The 17,435-nt window shown below is 47.3% G+C and overlaps 6 protein-coding genes across 6 annotated transcripts; 4 read left to right on the forward strand and 2 right to left on the reverse strand.

The window, feature by feature from the left end:
• Positions 1-798: 798 nt before the first annotated feature.
• K444DRAFT_659724 (uncharacterized protein) lies at positions 799-1,931 on the forward strand. The gene is made up of 3 exons (XM_024886379.1): positions 799-1,191; positions 1,240-1,479; positions 1,549-1,931. Exons 1-3 carry the CDS (start codon positions 903-905, stop codon positions 1,743-1,745), a joined length of 726 nt encoding a protein of 241 aa, XP_024742416.1. The 5' UTR covers positions 799-902; the 3' UTR covers positions 1,746-1,931.
• Positions 1,932-7,342: 5,411 nt separating this feature from the next.
• K444DRAFT_650311 (uncharacterized protein) lies at positions 7,343-8,054 on the forward strand. Its single transcript, XM_024885628.1, has 2 exons — positions 7,343-7,619; positions 7,689-8,054. Exons 1-2 carry the CDS (start codon positions 7,403-7,405, stop codon positions 7,844-7,846), a joined length of 375 nt encoding a protein of 124 aa, XP_024742417.1. The 5' UTR covers positions 7,343-7,402; the 3' UTR covers positions 7,847-8,054.
• K444DRAFT_581715 (uncharacterized protein) lies at positions 8,051-9,700 on the reverse strand (the record flags this gene model as incomplete). Its single annotated transcript, XM_024877756.1, has 1 exon — positions 8,051-9,700. One exon carries the CDS (start codon positions 9,698-9,700, stop codon positions 8,051-8,053), a length of 1,650 nt encoding a protein of 549 aa, XP_024742418.1.
• A 484-nt stretch (positions 9,701-10,184) lies between these two features.
• Positions 10,185-11,424, forward strand: K444DRAFT_608100 (uncharacterized protein; the record flags this gene model as incomplete). The annotated part of the gene is made up of 1 exon (XM_024879308.1): positions 10,185-11,424. Exon 1 carries the CDS (start codon positions 10,666-10,668, stop codon positions 11,419-11,421), a length of 756 nt encoding a protein of 251 aa, XP_024742419.1. The 5' UTR covers positions 10,185-10,665.
• A 2,522-nt stretch (positions 11,425-13,946) lies between these two features.
• K444DRAFT_608102 (uncharacterized protein) lies at positions 13,947-14,446 on the forward strand. The gene has a single exon (XM_024879309.1). It carries the CDS (start codon positions 14,045-14,047, stop codon positions 14,429-14,431), a length of 387 nt encoding a protein of 128 aa, XP_024742420.1. The 5' UTR covers positions 13,947-14,044; the 3' UTR covers positions 14,432-14,446.
• A 778-nt stretch (positions 14,447-15,224) lies between these two features.
• On the reverse strand, positions 15,225-15,983 carry K444DRAFT_519195 (alpha/beta-hydrolase; the record flags this gene model as incomplete). Its single annotated transcript, XM_024873930.1, has 1 exon — positions 15,225-15,983. One exon carries the CDS (start codon positions 15,981-15,983, stop codon positions 15,225-15,227), a length of 759 nt encoding a protein of 252 aa, XP_024742421.1.
• Positions 15,984-17,435: the final 1,452 nt, after the last annotated feature.

Here is a 17,435-nt window from a genome sequence, read left to right on the forward strand (position 1 = left end):
CCAATGCATTGGCATTCCGACCGAGCGAACCCGAAATGTCATTGATCTTCAACTTTTGGAATGAGATGATAGTGCCAAGTCAAATTTTTCATCACCTTGGTTCAACTTTTCAGCCTCTTTCAAGGTGCTGCACTGGTGTTTGACCCGAATGTTGGGGCCCTTGGGGGCACACCAACCGGCATTAAATCATTGATGTGTGGCTTCCCAAAGCGTCTGCAGAATCCCGGACATTTTGTGGGGAAATCTGGATCAACACAAGGCATTTCGGCCCTTTAAAGTTGACAGGAGTCAGTGCGGAAGCAGGGGTTTTGGCCAAACACCGATGATCAGCATGCAGATCTTACAAGCTCGAGCCGTGACGTTTTGACCGCCCTCAGAAGAAAAAAATCAGGCAAATCACGATTGAAGGTCAAGAGTTGGTCACGCTTATCTCATGGTCCAATCCTAGAAGTCAATTTCAGAGTAGGGAACTCATAAGGCAGCGGAAACTCCCGTGTGCAGCTGCCCCCATTCCGCCCATTTGAGACCAGCGTCTTAGGGCCTTTTGCATAGTGACTATTGCAGATGATCCCAATTAATTCTTTGAAATTCTTCTCCATCTGTGTAAAGATCAACATATCTCACAAGAACCGCCGATGCTTTCTGATTGAGCATGGTAATCGCCATCTCCTTCCGAAACCTGTGGAAATGCATCTCCCCACGTCACTTTCTGATATGCGGTCTAGTGGCTGTCACTATTGCATATATATCATAAACGCCCAGCGAGAAGATGTCTTTCTGAAATCCGAAATAGATCTTCACAGACACTCCTTTGCCCATTCAGCCAGTCACTCATTTATCATTTTTCACCCTTTTCGCTTTCGTTCTGCCCAATCGTCTCCCAATATCCAGAATCTACCATCATGAAGTTTTCCAACGTCATCGTCATTGCCCTGAGTCTTGGGTGCCGGGTTCTTGCTGCTCCCGCTGCTCCCACACACGCACCTGTTGCAGGCTTTAATGCCCTGCCTGCAAACGTTCCCTTAGAAGATGTTGCAGACGTTGAGGCTCAGGCTGCAGACGTTCACTTAGAAGATGTTCCAGCAGTTCTACCAGCCAGATCGTTACCCGTCAGCTCCCCGAACACCGCAATGATCGAAGGTGCCGTTTCTGGTCTCAAGAACTCCGTCTCTGGAGAGCTTTCCACCATCAGTAAGTTCCGTCACGTCTCCGATCAAGAGTGCCGCTGATGAAGAGCAGTGTCAATGTCTGCCAAAAACGCCGCCTCTTACGACATCCCCGTCATCAAGAATAGCCTTGCAAACATCGCCACACACATGAAAGCAGCAACTACAGGCATGGCTCCTGCACTAGTTGCTGCAGCCACATATCTCACTGCCGAAGAAACACAATCTCTTCTCTGTGCTCTCAATGAAATCGAGGGCATTGTCTTCAACCTCAAATCAGCCCTCTCAACTATCCTGTCCAACATCGAAGCTGGTAAGTTATTCTCGCCTTCCTCGTACCGTTGTGAAATCTGTAAGGTATCTCTGCTAACTACGCTTTCAGGCGCCAAGGGGTTGATCGCCCCTGAAATCGCAACGGTTCTTGGACTGACCATGCCCTTGGTGGCCCCTCTCATAGGATCCGTATACATCACCGTAGGTTCGCTTCCCGGCGGTGATGCAGTCACGACTGAGCTCACCACCGTTGCTGGCTCTGTTATGGGAGATGCGGTCGCATTGAAGACCTTGGGTGGTCATTGAGCATGCTGCAACCACGGAGTGTGCTAGCTATTTTTGGCGTAGGTGCTAGGGCGTTGATCTTCTATAACTTGTAATATTAGATTTCAATTGTGCGATGATGAGAATGCGCGAGAAGTGTCATTCAGTGGTGTCCTTTCCGGGTGCAGAGGGAACAATGCTAGAGAATATGACACCTTGAAACTGTATTAATCTAATATCTTTGATTGTATGATCGTCAAGTGAGTGAGGTGAAACGTGACGTTCAAGTGTTCATTGGGATAATCTGTTGAGAAACGAGCTACATTGTCATGTGCGTTGTGTTCTCCGCTCACTCACAACACTCCAAAAGTTCAATACCTTCTTGAAACTCCAAGTCATTGTATTTTATGGAGGTAAATCTTCTACGGTATTTAAACTCATGTAAGTAATTGTTGCTGCAGTTAAATCAATGTCATGTTTGAAATTCTTGAAGTGTGGTAAACTACTGTAATCAAGCTAGGCAGAATACATGAACCTTCACGAAATGGGGGCACAACCAACGGCAGTGCAAAATCATTAACGAATTTAAATCAGGAGGGATTTTCCATAGTCCACTTCCAAGCATACCAGTTTATAAAACTAAGCGCATGCAGAAGCACAAAGCAACCACTCCCGAAGGCCAGTCACCCGACAAGAAGCTGAAGCAGCACTGGCAATGGAGGTTGCGGTGAAACTTGCCATGCTTGTACCAGTAGGGCTCTGTTTCAAACACCCTTTGCCCTGCGTAGTCGTCCCACTTGCGGTTGAACCCTGCTTTGGCGTTGTTGACCCTGTTGGAAAAGACCCAATCGCCTTCGCTGCAGCAGACGCGGTTGATGAAGTTCCAGTCGTCATTGCTGTTGATGATGTTCCTGATTTAGTTCCCAAGCTCCTGGGAGAGTTACCGCCTAGGTATTTGGGTGGCCTATGAGCAAATGTGTTAGCTCGGGCTTCTCATCATGGACTTCGATTAAGTCGACTCTATAAGTTGGCTCCTGCGAATACTCACTCACAACATCCACGCCCGACTTAATACTTGGAAAAGAGAGGAGAATTTTGGTTAGCCAGCGCAGCGGACTAGAGAGCGCAAGTGGCCATGGTTTCCTCCCGAAGACATGAGCCCCCCTCGAGCAACGTAGTGGCAGGATGGCCTCCGGAGTAAACGCTCGCTCCCAATTTTGATGTTCTGTAAAGGCAGAGAGTTTTGGTGGGGCAATGCCTCAATCCCTAGCACCTGAGTGGTGGGCTGCCCGATTGGGTTAGCAGGAGTCGACTTATAGAGTCGACTTAGTCGAAGTCCAGAAATGAGGTCCCAAAAATGCGGGTGGTACATAGGGCAAGATAGAGATTTTACACGAAATAGGTGCAAGCGACGCTGCAGGGTAGGTGCTATTGTTCGGATCACAGAGATTTGGCAGGAGGGCAATTTGAGCTGGCTCGCAGCACAAGTAAGGGCTGACGGTGCTTGCGGGCCGCTCATACATGATCCAGGTATTTATTGTTTGCACACGACGTTGCCGAGTCTACCAGAGCGCTGCAATCGTAATCTTAATGATCCATGGTAAGCCTTTGTAAAACTCTCATTTGGGCTTCTTATTTGAGCTCGTGGGTTATGTTTACATACCGGTAGGACAGCAATAATCACCATTGACAAGACAGTAAGTTCCAATGGGGGCAGCAACCACCAGGACAACAAGGGTCCGGGCGGGTTTGGGTGTAGGAGGGGCAAATACCGTCTTCACCGGTTTCAGGCGTTGTGGCATACAATTTAATACCACCGAAGAATCCATCGCGATGCTGTAGTAGCTGTGGGATGCGTTCCGCAAGCTGCAGAGCGCCAAACCCAGTCTCGCTATTAATAGGAGTGGCCACACGAGCGTAAAGAGTTTTGTTGTATCTTGAAAATGCGTTGGCGTCCGCTAAAACTCTTCAAAATTGACACGAGGGCACGAGAGTTGTAATGATGTCGACACGAAGATGAAAGGAGGCCTGGGAACCTCGCTCATTATCAGTCAATAAATCATCCTGTTAGCTCCCCAAAGTTCCCTAAGCAAAAACGACAGACAGGCTGAGCTGAACTCGAAACTACCAGCCGTATCGGAGGTACAACCGCCCTGTCACAGACACTCAACAGAGTCAAGATATTTTAAAATGGTACCCCAGCTTTCTTGAAACTTCAACTTCATGTCCGAAAAGAACGGCTGACCTCAGGGGCTGAGAGATGCGGTTGAATTGCGACCGAAGTTGTGGTATGCCAAGGTTGCGAAGGAGACATGATGAAAATCAGATTACATTCCGAAGACTTACAGGCAATATTTCCTTTTTGAGTACGCTAACAGACACCCTTTCTGAAACCACATCGAAGTCAGTCTAACTCTCGAGCTGCCAAGAATTCTATTCAGCTGCCGGAGGTTTCTAGTGACCACGCTGGATAGTCCCCAAGCAAGTACGAACTGACAACGTTCCGAGAAATCGGCATAATCAATGAAGAGAAGGTTTGTTCTACAGTATAGCGTAAAGAGCTAAAAAGAAATATAAAAAAATATATCGGGCCATAGAAATAGAATTCGTCTAACTTAAGAGGGTCTTTCTCCTGAACGAAAAATGCCCTGAGTTCTCGTTCCAGAACATAAATTAATGCTTTTGAACGGTCTTTATGCTTCAAGAGTAAGTGCTTTTATTAATTTAATAACACTTCTCCGTGAGCAGAGGAGCTCGGAGAGCTCGTCAAACCGGGCAAATATAAACTTCTTTCCCTTTTGTATTTCTGCTATCAATGCGACGTTGAGCGGTTGAACTGTCATGTTGGGAGGAAGCATCTTTGGTCATGTCTCGGTTTGATTATTGGGTATTATGAATCAACCCTTTCGCCCTTTCGCCTTGCATTGGTCGGTAAGCTTACTGCTCTTGTTCAGGCGCTAATCACCTTCGACTCAGTCAACTAGCCTGAGTACCCTAAGCAACTCACCTGAGTAAGCTTGACCATCCTAAGCAAGATTTAGCGCATCACGTGTTTGAATTCAGCGACTAATGGATACAAAAGGAGTGTGCCCCTGCCAATCCCTGTAACATCCCTGTTTTGCTCGCGTAGCATTCCTAAAACATGGGTGTACGCCCAAAACGGCAATGACAGGAGGCCAACTCTGATTGAGGATACATAAGCACCCTCTCTGGGTCTACCTGGAAGGGTACTTATGCTTTGAGAATTGGATCCCTATCTAGCCCCCTTCCCCCGCGTATAGTAAGCTAATTTATATGATTTTAGCATAAAGTAAGATTTTCTTTTTCGGCTATTTTTTAGCCCGTAGCGTGTGTACAAAAGGTGGGCAAGACGCATGTCCCTCTGTCCCTTACTTGTAATCGCTTAGGAAGTATATTCTCAAGGATATACGTACGCTTCCTGCACTTAAGATATACGTGTATATACGCTCCTGTGAGGCGCCGAAGGCGCCGAACGGGGTGCCCCTAGCCTATTAAGGTCCTAATATTAGTAGAGAAATAAGCATTAGAACTCCCAGAACTAGCGCTCTGTCTAGTTCGGAGACTAAAACGGAACCAACGAAAGAAAAAATCAATCCTGAGTCTAGGAGGAGTTGGAAGCTGAGCCCTACTATTGCTTAAACCATCCCCTACTATTAATTAGCGAAAATACCAGATGACTCAGGGTTAATTTTCCCTTCGCTGGTTCCGTTTTAGTCTGAGGACGTAAGTAATTACTGCTTTAACCTGGGCTGAGAGTGAACATACCTGAGCAGAGCCTGAGCAGAGCCTGAGTAGAGCCTAAGTATCCTTAAGTACGCCCTGAGTCAGCTTGCGCACCATAAGATGAAACCCATTTTGGCCTCATATATGCCCCGGCTATAGTTTTCTTACCGAATTTTGCCCGGGAATCCGTTTCTGCTCTCTTGCAGGGTTTCTACCAGAGCAGATTTAGATCCCTTTCATTAAATAGCACGTGACTTGTAGTCTAGCCTCATAATTTACCCGGAGTAATCTTACTGCCTGCTCAAAAGAGTCTAGCGTAGCCGCGGTCACTCAACCCTAGGAATGGCTGACGGTTACTCCGTAGGGTTCACTGCACTGATCTTCGGAGGGACGTGCAGATGAGGAAAGGCGTTGTGCCAAAGCCGTGATCAGGCTTGGCGATCATCCTGGAACGGTTGGAACGATCCAGGGCAAAGTACCTTACATAGTAAATTTGTATAGGAGGTACTTCCTAATTAAACGAGCCTTACGAAAACTCAAAACACTTCTTTTTGCCGCATTTAGACAAGTTTAAATCTAAATTTCCTACATATAATATAAATAGAAAGCTAGGATTAAATAGAGTAATTACGTAACTAAAAGTTTTTTTATGCGATTAGTAGTTATAAAGTTATTTATAAGTCTAAGTGGAAGTATGCTATAAGCTCCCTATAATTATAGGGCAGTTTAAGGCCTAAGGTACAATCTCGCTTAGGAATGATACGGATCGTTCCAGGATCATCGCCAAGCCTGGCCGTGATTGTGGCTGTATTAATATAAAACTGCGCCTAGAAAGGAGTCTTGATGTTACAGTAGCTTTTTAAACCTGCATCAAAGTCGCCCGTGCTTAAATATATCCTGCTGTCCCGAACTGTCTCCGGACAGTCGAATCGACAGTCGGTTTTAACCCGATTAGTAAAGCGGTGAAGTGTGTTTCAGCCACCCCCGCAGTACTCATCGTTCATACTCCGTATGATATCTTGACTGAAGATACAGTGACTTTAGTAGTATTCGAGGCCGAATTTGCATCGGGCCAATGTACTATTCACTTGCTTTCCACTGCAATTTTGTATAGGCCCTATTAATATAGAAAGGACATTTACGGGGGGGAGGGGGGTTTAATAGGCATATCTCGCTTAGTACTATACGTACAAATCTAATATTTTTTCTCGGCCACCTATAGTAGCTAGTCTTTAATATAATTAAGTAGAAGCTATATATTGAAATTACTATTGGCTTCTGCTTTTTCAGAATCTAAAGTCCTTTTATTTCTATAAATTACTCCTGCTAAAGTTATAGCTATATAATAATGGGGTAAGTTAGGGGATATAGCGCCTGCTATAGGGCTCGCTTAGTACTCTAAATCCCTTGCCCTTAGGGCGCTATCCACTAGCGTAATCTGTACACGCGAAAGTATTACTTTTTAGCCGCCCCCACAGGCCGTTTTAACTAATTTTTTATTCTAGAATCGCGAAACCGTATATGCGCTTTCAGAATCTCAAATTATTAGGTCCGTATAATAATTTTTGGGCTAGGTATAGGGCGCGGGAGGGGGGGCCGATTATACGAGCGGCCATTTTAGTAGGGGGCAAGGGGTAGGGGGCTAGGGGGGGGAAGGACCGTATTTTTTGGGGGGTTGAGGCTTAATTCCCAGGAATTATTAAATATGGAATTATATATATATATTTAGTTCAGATTTCGAGTTCTTCAGAAGGAATTTCGAAGCTTATCACGCGACCATACAAACCCCCACCAAGTGGCGATAGCGCTAGAAAACGCGGCAGAATCGAACCTAATCGGGTTAAAACCGACTGTCGATTCGACTGTCCGGCGACGTTTCGCTGCTGTCCCACATTACGTTCTTCACTTCTTTACCAGCACGTTTACTTCCAATCCTGCAACAACAGTGTTCAAGCATGGCCCCCTCTGTCCTCGGCATCGGCATCCCTGCTACCTCTGATATGGTCCCGTTGCTCGCACGAGGTTCTCTGCAAAAATCGCTCAACGTTATGGAAGCTGACATGAACGCCTCTCCTTACGATTGGGAAATGCTGTATATCACGCCAGATATGGCATTTGACCTCTGCACTACTAAGCTTCGTGAGAAGATGTGGGATGTTGTCATGATTGGAAGTAAGTGTTTCCTTTGCGACCCAGGGATAAAATAGCCAAGGACGCTTTGGTTGATGTCGACGGTGGTAGTGGGCATACGGAAGACCGATGCGGTTGTACCGTTCTTCGAATGCATCGTCAATGCCGTTCATAAGGAGCTGCCAGAGGCAAAATTTGCTTTCAGCAACAGCATCGAAAAGACGCGGGAAGCTGTTGATCGTGTGTTGGCTAGTGAAGAAGATAGGTAAACGCAATGGTGAGCGAGCTTTTAAAGAGGTCCGAAGATTTCCACATCAGTGCATTAAAAGGGCCAATGCGCAATGAGAAGCAGGAGGGAAAATCTCGGAAGGCATTCTTTTTTTGTTACAAATCGAGGTGCAAAAGGACTTGCACTTGATACCGACCTTAGGAACCAATGCTATCAGATTCAAGATCTTCACAAGGCACAGTTTTCACACGAGTAAAATCCTTGTGCCCAAACTCTTCGTTGCTCTCTTCCAATCACAACCAACCTCCAACTCAGGCTGAGACTGCCTCAACCGCCAACATTCTTCCATGACTATCAACCCTTTCCAAGTCATGCCCAAAGGCTGTTTTTGCGCTGCTATTCTCGTTATCAGGCCCCGAAATCTATCGTACAGAGTCTTGCCCGCCATGCATCCTAGAATCGTAAACGCCCAGTTGACACGAATCACAAGTCCATTTGGAAGCGCTTCCAACATCTGCAAGCTCCGGCTGACACGGAGGACAAGTTCAGGATCAGCCGTATCGGCGCCGAAGACGACGACGTGCAGATATACCTGCGCAGCGCAAGCGAATTGTAACGTTACCAAACGGCTTTCCGCTTCGCGTGTTGTCATGTTGAGCACGGATTGTTGTTCCAGCTCCTGCACCTGGTCCACCAGACGAGCAGCCATTGGGATGGCACGTCCAGAAAGCTCTTTTGTGTCTAGCGATTGGGTCCGAAGCTGAGAGGTCTTCCAATCAACAAGGCATGTGATCTCTGCGATGTTCGCCATCACCGATGAGTGACATCCCATTATTCCGTGAGTTTTGAGACCATTGGCGTGAAGATAAGGGATGTAATCAAAGCGTCGAGGAATATGTGAGGGAGATCCGAATGTTGCGTTGGCAATGATGTCGACCCAAATAACGCACGTAACATGAAATTCAAGAGTCCTTTGAGTGTCTGGAGACGAGAAGTCCTTCAGTGCCATCTTGAGCGGTGATGAGTGCAATGCAACTTCCTCCTCATCGCATGACTCTGGAGTGTTGTAGGTGTGAAGTGTGTTCAATAGAGTCATTGTCGCTTGGTGGTGTAACTCCCAGGCCCCCTCCAGCATGCTGAAGATCTCCAGACTGAGTAGTTGATGCATGACTTCCAATATTTGCATGCCCATCCTGACCCCATCTCCGGGCGCATGTCTCTGCTGATTGAAATGTGCAATGATCGTCTGTAGACCACACGCAGCGATAGCCTGCCGCTCCGTCACCTCTAAACTCAACCCAATGCTATTTATCTTCTCTGGTTCGCGAAGTGAGGCATCGAAACAGGCACTAACACTTAAAGCAGCGTGATAACGTGCCTTGTTACTGCACAAGCCACTCATGAGCCAGCTATGATCCATTGCAGTAGACATGGGATAGAAGCCGAACTGTATTGGAAAGATGAAGTCCAAGAAAAGCATGAGCAGGCGTGTATCCTCATGTGGAGGCTTGTGAATGGGCAGCGAGGTGCAGAAGCCACCATCCCACCATATAGATTCTGGTGTAGGAGGCCGTTTGCCTCTGATCGTAAGCTCATCGGACTGTTGGCAATTCGAGGCACCTCCCGCCTCCTCCTCTAGCCTGTTTTGGCCGCTACGTCTGCGAGTTTTGTACTGCACTTCTGCAATGGTTCGAAGCTGTCGAGCTTCTTCAGTAACCATGATCTCTTTCCAGCTCCGCTTTCCCTGCATCCAGTCCGGTGGAGGAGCATCGTACCCATAACATTGCAGTTTTCGAATTTGGCAGTTCTCACAGCAGGGATGCTGCTCGTCACATTTCTTCTTGCGGATACGGCAGGTGTAACAGCCAGTCCTGCTTCGTGAGCCTGATGACATTTGATACCTGTCTCTGGGAGATCCGATAGTACAATTATCGACGCAGTAGCGCAGGATTTGGAAGTGACCGGTCTACCCTGCAGTGATAAATGCTTACGTGCAAGTGGGCCCCTTTAGTCGCGACGTTAAGTCCGACTATTATCTGCAATAGCATTATTCAGCTGCGGTAGTGGCCAAAACTGGTCCTATTCCCATAAAGGTTAGCTGAGCCGCGGTCAATATTCGGTACCGAACAGAGGCTAAGGATTCCCTGCCCCAGGGGGGCTTCTACTGCACCCCACTCCGCTCACCTCAACCCGCCAACGGCAACGCCGGCAGCCAACTCACGGCGATTCTGAACCGTGGGCAGACTTGTGCATACTGATTTTCAATTATAGCCTGTCCACTAATTACCCGCTGAGCATGTACCTCCAATCAAAACGGCTACGGAGCCGCCGTCGAATCTCCCGTGGCCACTGATTCTTTTACCTGAATGTATTGTGCCCATGGAACCATGTATTTCATGCATATTCCAGTCACTTAGCCAATGGGCCATCGCGAGATTTTTGAGTTGCTACAAAAAAGTCCCAGTTTAGTCGCAGAATCCTCATGTAAGCCTGCCTAGCCTTCTGTAAGTTGGTTAAAAATAGTGCTGCAAAGCCTAATAAGAATGGTACTTAAGGTCTCGAACTTCTCACTTGAACTAATTGCTATTCCCTTTTGCACGAACGTATCCCTGCCTCATTATTCTTATCATCAGAGAGCTCTTCAAAATCGTTACCATGGCGGAAATCAGTGCCCTCGACCCCCTCCTCCCCTCTCGTGTGGTTCACCAGTTCCCCATGCCTTCGTGGGTTGAAAATCTCGCTATATGATCTAACGGGCAGATTGTCGTCACTTTTTCTTCAGCACCTGAAGTTTTCCTTGTCGGTCCCACCGATCCCTCCAAAACCGTCCTGATCCACAAATTCCCCGACGTCTCAGGTATGGCCGGGATCATTGAAGTGGAGCACGACAAGTTCTACGTTGCAGGAGGCAACTTCGATCTCAGCACTTTCGTCAACCAAACAGGATCTTATAAGTTATGGGAAGTAGACATGACCAATTTCGAAAGTGATGGTAACGCTGCTGTCAAAGAGGTCATGAAACTTGAGAAGGTCGGCCTTCCGAATGGAATGGAGGTACTTTCGAAATCCGAAAAGATTATTCTCGCTGCCGATTGTGAAGCCGGTGCCGTGTTCAAGATTGACCTTGCAAACGAGACGCATGAGATAGCGATTCAAGTTGACGAGATGAAGAATCCCGAGAAACCTTTCATACCCATCGCCGTCAACGGTATTGCGATCCACAAGGAATACCTCTACTGGACCAACACTTCCAAGGAACTTTTCTGCCGAATCAAAATCCACAAAGACGGCAAAGCCGCTGGAGACGTTGAAATCATAGACCAAGGGCTCATAGGCGATGATCTCTGCTTCGATCGTGACGATAATGCTTGGATTGCACGGAACCCGTTCAATACTATCACCGTGGCAAAGGCAAAGGGTGGCCTTGTGACTGTTGCTGGGAAAAAAGACCGATTGGAGATTGCTGGGGTAACTGCGTGCCAATTCGACAGAAAAAGCGGCAACGAGCATATGCTCTACGTTGTTACGAATGGCGGTCTAGGAGGACCTGTCAATGGAAGCGAGGTTGAGGGCGGGAAGGTCTCGGTCATTGACACCTCGTCGTTCAAAGCTTGATGATTCGGCCCAATAGTTAGCGTGTTTGGGTTAGTATTCAGCTGGAGTGGCATAGCACAGTACCATGAAATAGAGTCCATTTTCTGGATAGAGTCGTGTCCGAAATGAAATGCCACGTACTTTGATGTTTACTCCTCGTGATGATTTATTTTGGTATGTTTCTGCCGAACCCCAACTACTGAGTGCAGTGTGGGCTCCGATAGGCTCGATAACCGATCGATAGATAATCACGCTAATTGGTCGATAATAGTGGGTCCATTTTTTTTTAGCGATGGTTACAGGGCCAGTGCGCAGTAATTTTTTTAATTTTTTTTAGCGATATAATAGTCGGTTCGTCCTCCTTTGCTCGCTTTGCTCACAGTCGGGGAAACCAAGTGTCCCGCGAAAGCAAGTGTCCCGTTGAGATTTTTGTATGGGAAACCCTACCACAATTGAAAAAAATCGCTAGAAGCATCGCAAAACAGGCTTAAAATTATTAATTATAACCACGCTACCCATTTATACTTTATTCTAACGTAATGAAAATGTTTATCTATATATATTCTTTTATCTTAATGATTATAAGGTCGTATATTATAAAGGTGGTAAAGCTATTCCTGCTTTTTATTGGTTTTTGCGACAAAAAAGTGGTTGAAAAGTAGCCAATTTCATTGCAAATAGGCTTAAAATTATTAATTATAATTATACTACCCCTTTAAACTTTATTCTAACATAATGCAACTGTTTATCTATATATATTCTTTTATCTTAATAATTATAAGGCTGTATATTGTCAAGTTAGTGGAGCTATTCTTGTTTTTAATAGTGTGTTTGACCGAGAAGTGGTTATTTTGGTGGGGTTCCTATACAAAAATCTCAACGGGACACTTGCTTTCGCGGGACACTTGGTTTCCCCGACTGTGAGCAAAGCGAGCAAAGGAGGACGAACCGACTATTAGGCCTCATACCGCCTTTACCGCAGAATCGCTAAAAATCGCTTCCCTATAATTTACCGTCTCCTTACTGTTCGTCGCTGCTCCGACAATCCCTTCTAGGTGTTCTCCGACGCAAGCTTCCTCAGGAGAAAATCTCCTACCGTCACGGCACCCTCACTCTTGTCCAATTCTTTGTGCAGGCCTGACCTAGTCTTCGCTCTACGAAGAACCGAATTTCAAGCTTTGCCTTCCGGTCTCTCCTTTCTAGTACGGATCCTCTCTTCAGTCTTCTTCGTCATGAAGGTGGTTCGACGAGACCCCTCAAATCCTAGCACGAGGTCCTACCACGCTGTACCACCTCCTGAAGGCCCTGTTTGGAATCGTCAGGATGGGATACATTGGAAAGTGGGTAGTCACCCGTGGCTGCTCAATTTCGCAGCGATGTGGGAAATCAATCTTGGGGAATCCGTACGCGAATCCTTAAAAACACTCCATGATGCCGCACAACTCCTCAGTTGCTCTATTTTTAGCGGAAATTCGCTGGAAACGCTCTGGAGTACCGAGTATTCTGGTGTGGATAAATCACAAGAAATTGACTACGTTCGCAACTTTAGAGCCCACCAAGCCTTCCTGGAGATCGAACGTTGCGACTGCAAAGTTTTCGCAGACAGGTTGACAATTTTGTCAAATGTGACAGGGTTTTAATGTGGATTCTCTCAGATACACTTTGAGAGCTATAGCTTCACCTTGGTCTCACTTCTCGTCACCAACGAAAGTTTCCCTTCAGCCCTTGTCCGAACGAACGACGAACGTCCACGGGACCTGTTTTCTCGCCCTGTCTCTGCAATGGACTTGATTGTACATGCATGTAATATAAAAGCATTGATCGCAAAGGGCAAGGCATTGCGGCTTGAATTGCATAATCTCTCGGGAGCTTTGGAAGATGTCTTTGGAAAAGACATAACCCAGCCTGAATCAATCGAAGAGGCAGTCCAAGATTTAATGAAGGGTCTCTATTCAGACGGTCACGAGGATCCACCGGAATATCTATCGGCTCTGGAAATGAAAAACATCAGAAGCACGAGCACCGTCCCTTTGTCTTCGACTATCGGCGAAATTCTGGGGGCAATTGTCCTGTGAATCACGTGGACAACGTTGGCCTGGATCATAACCCCGGCAAGACTATCGCAGGTAACGGCATACGGACGAACCAGCTTAAGGAAGACGATACTTTTACTGCATTTGGTGGAGCTTGCCGTTGGCGTTCTGGGTCTATTGACAAGTTTTTTAATGGAATAGGTAGCAATCGATTTTATGAACCAGTTCATGTCACTGCCGTTGAACCTTCCACCACCCTGCAACTTCCCGTCCACTTCCTTGCCTGTTTAACGTTTCTTCCCTAGGCCAACACTTTTATTCTGCAGAAGATTTAGCAATGGGTTAAAGTGTACGATGCGATTAACGTAAGATGCATAAACTGCAGAATTTTCCGCCACAGCAGCCCCCTAGTAAGAATTATGCTGGCTTGTGTCAGGCTGCCATAGCCCTTAAGTCAACAACGAACTAGTTTCCACCATCATCATCATCAAAAGTATTTTCCTTCTTCCCCACTTAATATTACACTACTCGTTTTCTCTCAAAACTCGACATTAATTATCTGACATCAAACAACCCAAGCTATAACCTCAAGTCTCCTGTCCACACACAACATGAGCTCAAACGACTCTTCAACAACCAGAACCCCTCCATCCGAGTCACAGCTTCACCAAGCATCTGCTCTCTCACCACATCAACAGACTTTTACCCACTTCACCCGCCTCCCCCCAGAACTCCGCAACAAAATCTGGCACCTCTCTCCCCCGGCCCCCACCTCATCCACCTCACCACCCCCTCTCCACCCTCGCATCAACAGTGGGGTTCGCTTGTCCTTCAGCAAAACAGCCTGTTTCCCCATATTTAAATCAACCCACATGCTTTCCATCCGCCACGAATCCCGCGCCATCGCTCTCCCGCTCCACACCTTCGTCACGTACCTGCATCCGCGGTATCTTGTCCCTTTCTCCCGAGACGAAGATATAGTTGTCATGGATCTCTAGACCTTAAAGCCGTTCATGCGGCTCAGGGCGTAGAAGATTAGAGATGAAGGGTATACGCTAAGGTGAGGACGGGTGGTGCGGAGATCGGGGGTGCAGTGTGGTGAGGCTAGGCGGTTGGGAGACGATGCGGAGAGCAGTCGGTTTAAGTTTTTGATCTTGCAAACGCTCGGGTATTTTGGGCATTTGGAAGAGGTGTTTTGTGTTGGGTGGGAGAGGGGAAGGCGTAGGGGAGGAAGGAAGATGGAAGGAGTTGGAGCTGGAGAGGAACTTGACTGAGGAGAGGTATCGGTTGAGGATGTTGGGATTGGGTGGTATGCCTGGAGTTAATCAGGGTGATAAGCCGGTGATGAGGATACCGAGGGTCGTTAGTTGGAGTATTGGGATAGCTGAGGGAGAGGAGGAAATGGAGGACATGATTTTGGGGATGGAGAGGTTGGGTGATAGGGGTGAGGTGAGCTGTGCGAAGTATTGGCATTGCCATGAATTGGTGGAACTGTGGCGAAGCTGTAAGAATCTCTCAGGCAGATGTGGGTGAAAAACGGTCTGTTTAGTGGGCAAGGAGAAAGGGAAGTATACCCTTAGGTGGAGTGAAAGCTGTGGTGCGTAACGGATAAAACTCTGGCGCAAAATCAGGAGACATTAACCCAAAGACGAGAGACGGTATGGATAGTTTATTTCATTACAGAGTGGAGTTTTATCGGCACTACCATGCTCATCTAACCTTACATTTCTTTCTTTCCTTCTTTTTGTAACCCGATGGAAGTTCCCACAGGAGAATGGTCCACCAGTTTGTCTATCCCACGAACGCTGCGACTGCCTCCTCGATGAACTTCGCAGTCTCCTCCGGCTTACTCAACATTGGGCTATGACTACTCTCAACCTCTCGCACGGTAATATCACCCCCGGCATCCTTGGCCACCTGAACAAGATACTTCTGGGCCTCAAACGGGAACGCTTTATCCTGGCTTGTAGCCAGATACCAGGCTGGGATATCCATCCACCCCGCGTAAGCGTGCTCTCCACCCTCCTTATGCATCAACGGCCTCGAAGCCTGCTTCGTGAGCTTCCCAACCCAGTATTCACCCTCTTCGACGGGAAGATCGTGATAGAACAATTCCCTTGGTTCAGCGACCAAGACTGCAAATCCGCTCTCTTCATCGACTTTCCAAGATGGAGGAGGCGAGCCGCCGAGTCCGTCGATGAAAGACACTCCTGAAGGGCCGAAACCAGATGCCATGGAGGCAATGCCAATGACACGTCCCGATGTCTCGCTTGATGAGGATGTCCCTTTGACTGCGCTGCAGCCAACGGCACCACCATAGGAGTGGACTACAACGACGACATTTCGTCCCTGTCTAGTCTCCGAGAGGATTGCATCGCGTACTGCTTCGATGTCATCGAAGAATGTTGTCGAGGGGTTGGAGAGGGTCGAGGGAAGGATTACGGGTATGCATTTGTAGTCCTTTGCTTCGAGAAGTGAAGTAACCTTGTTCCAGGCTTCGGGGGTGTGCCATGCTCCTGGGACTAAGACCAGTGTAGGTTTGGAAGACATGACGAAGACGTGAAAGATGTGAGGAGAAAATGAGTTGAGGCGTATTCAGTGTTGAGAGGTTGAGAGGTTGAAGAAAGAAAGGGAAGTGGGTGAACTTTGGAGGAGGAATGCTGGAACTCGAAAAGTAGTACAAATACTTGAGACCCTAATCCCCATCACGATTGGCATGTTTTGGTTGGCCGATAATTATCCATGAAATTTTGTGTAACCTCCGGGACCTTTTCGTGGGCGGCGGTGCATCGCTCAACTAGCTGAATGCGGATGGAGGTCGAGATATTTTTGCGGATCCGGGGTGCGGGACGGGACGGCTGGCTTTGGAACGTTACTCTTTGTGGCGGCCCTGTGATCACTTGAAATTGTCCCGGAAGCAACGGCTATGCCTCAAGGCCTTTATTTCTTGAGTGTTACTGTACAGCGACAAGAAAAGACGGATTCGCAGGGAAATGAATTTATTTGTTGGGAAGGAAAGGCCTCGCAAGAAACTGCTTGTGCATAACCGATCCACCTCCGATTCAAATACACGTACAGTATCTAAGCACAACGTGCGCATGTTCGCAAAAGTAGAGAGGAGAGAAATGAGCTGGCCAAAATTAGTCAGATGATTGCAAACGGGTGGTTTGGCTTTTGAGAGGCTGTGGGTATTTTGGTCTTTTGACAGTTGCTTACCTTACAACTCAAAGAGGACACCAGTGGGATAATTCTCTGAGAATCTTCGAATACACAAACAATACCCAAGAATAACGTGTCGATATCAGCAAAAGCTAATTGGAGACAAGTAAACCGGTAAAAGTTAGCTGCATGGCTACGATGAGAGGTGGGTCTGGGAAGGCCTTGATTCAAACTTACCTCGCAATTCAAAGGGGGAATTGTCGTCTAAGATCAAAGTCCTCAAAGTCTCTAGAGCATTCCCAAGCTCTAGTCCCAAGTTCCATGCACTCTGTTGGCCACGTATGCCATTGGTCCCTCTTGCTAAGTCCGGCAACACGTCTAAGCAAGACCTTGCCTGTTGGGCACTGCAACATCACAATGCTTGGATTCTTGCCTGCCGACTCAGCGATACTTTTATTTCCATTTTCCTTCACAAGTTGCAGTCGCTCCTCCATTTGTTGTTCCAGTCTCTTCGCAAAACGAACCATATGTTTCCTGGAGTCTGGCGCAATAGACCTAAAAAGGTAGCAGAAGGCGAAATGCTCAAGTGTAGGAAGGCGCTCAAGCAGTGTGCGTAGCTTCATCCTATATCTCACGCCTCCTACAGGGTCCAGGGCTAGATTTTCAGGCTCCTCCTCGACTGTTCCGTTCACAGTCATGTTGTTGCTTCTGTTGTTCACTGTCCACCGAATCGCAGCCTTTCGCACCGGAGCAACGCTCTCCCTAGCCTCTGCCGAAGGAAGATGGTTCACAGCATCTGAGAAGAGCTCCAACGCGTGCTCGTTTGAGAAGAGGGCAACATCA

This window comes from Hyaloscypha bicolor (assembly GCF_002865645.1).
Source record: "Hyaloscypha bicolor E unplaced genomic scaffold K444scaffold_16, whole genome shotgun sequence".
Classification (NCBI taxonomy): Eukaryota; Fungi; Ascomycota; class Leotiomycetes; order Helotiales; family Hyaloscyphaceae; genus Hyaloscypha; species Hyaloscypha bicolor.

What these genes read in the sequence shown, in the direction of transcription:
- K444DRAFT_659724 (XM_024886379.1), top strand. Translation starts at nt 903, where the DNA reads ATGAAGTTTTCCAACGTCATCGTCATTGCCCTGAGTCTTGGGTGCCGG. An exon ending in TGGAGAGCTTTCCACCATCA is followed by an intron (nt 1,192 to 1,239) that starts GTAAGTTCCGTC and finishes GATGAAGAGCAG; the next exon opens with TGTCAATGTCTGCCAAAAAC. An exon ending in CCTGTCCAACATCGAAGCTG is followed by an intron (nt 1,480 to 1,548) that starts GTAAGTTATTCT and finishes CTACGCTTTCAG; the next exon opens with GCGCCAAGGGGTTGATCGCC.
- K444DRAFT_650311 (XM_024885628.1), top strand. Translation starts at nt 7,403, where the DNA reads ATGGCCCCCTCTGTCCTCGGCATCGGCATCCCTGCTACCTCTGATATG. An exon ending in GGATGTTGTCATGATTGGAA is followed by an intron (nt 7,620 to 7,688) that starts GTAAGTGTTTCC and finishes CGACGGTGGTAG; the next exon opens with TGGGCATACGGAAGACCGAT.
- K444DRAFT_608102 (XM_024879309.1), top strand. Translation starts at nt 14,045, where the DNA reads ATGAGCTCAAACGACTCTTCAACAACCAGAACCCCTCCATCCGAGTCA.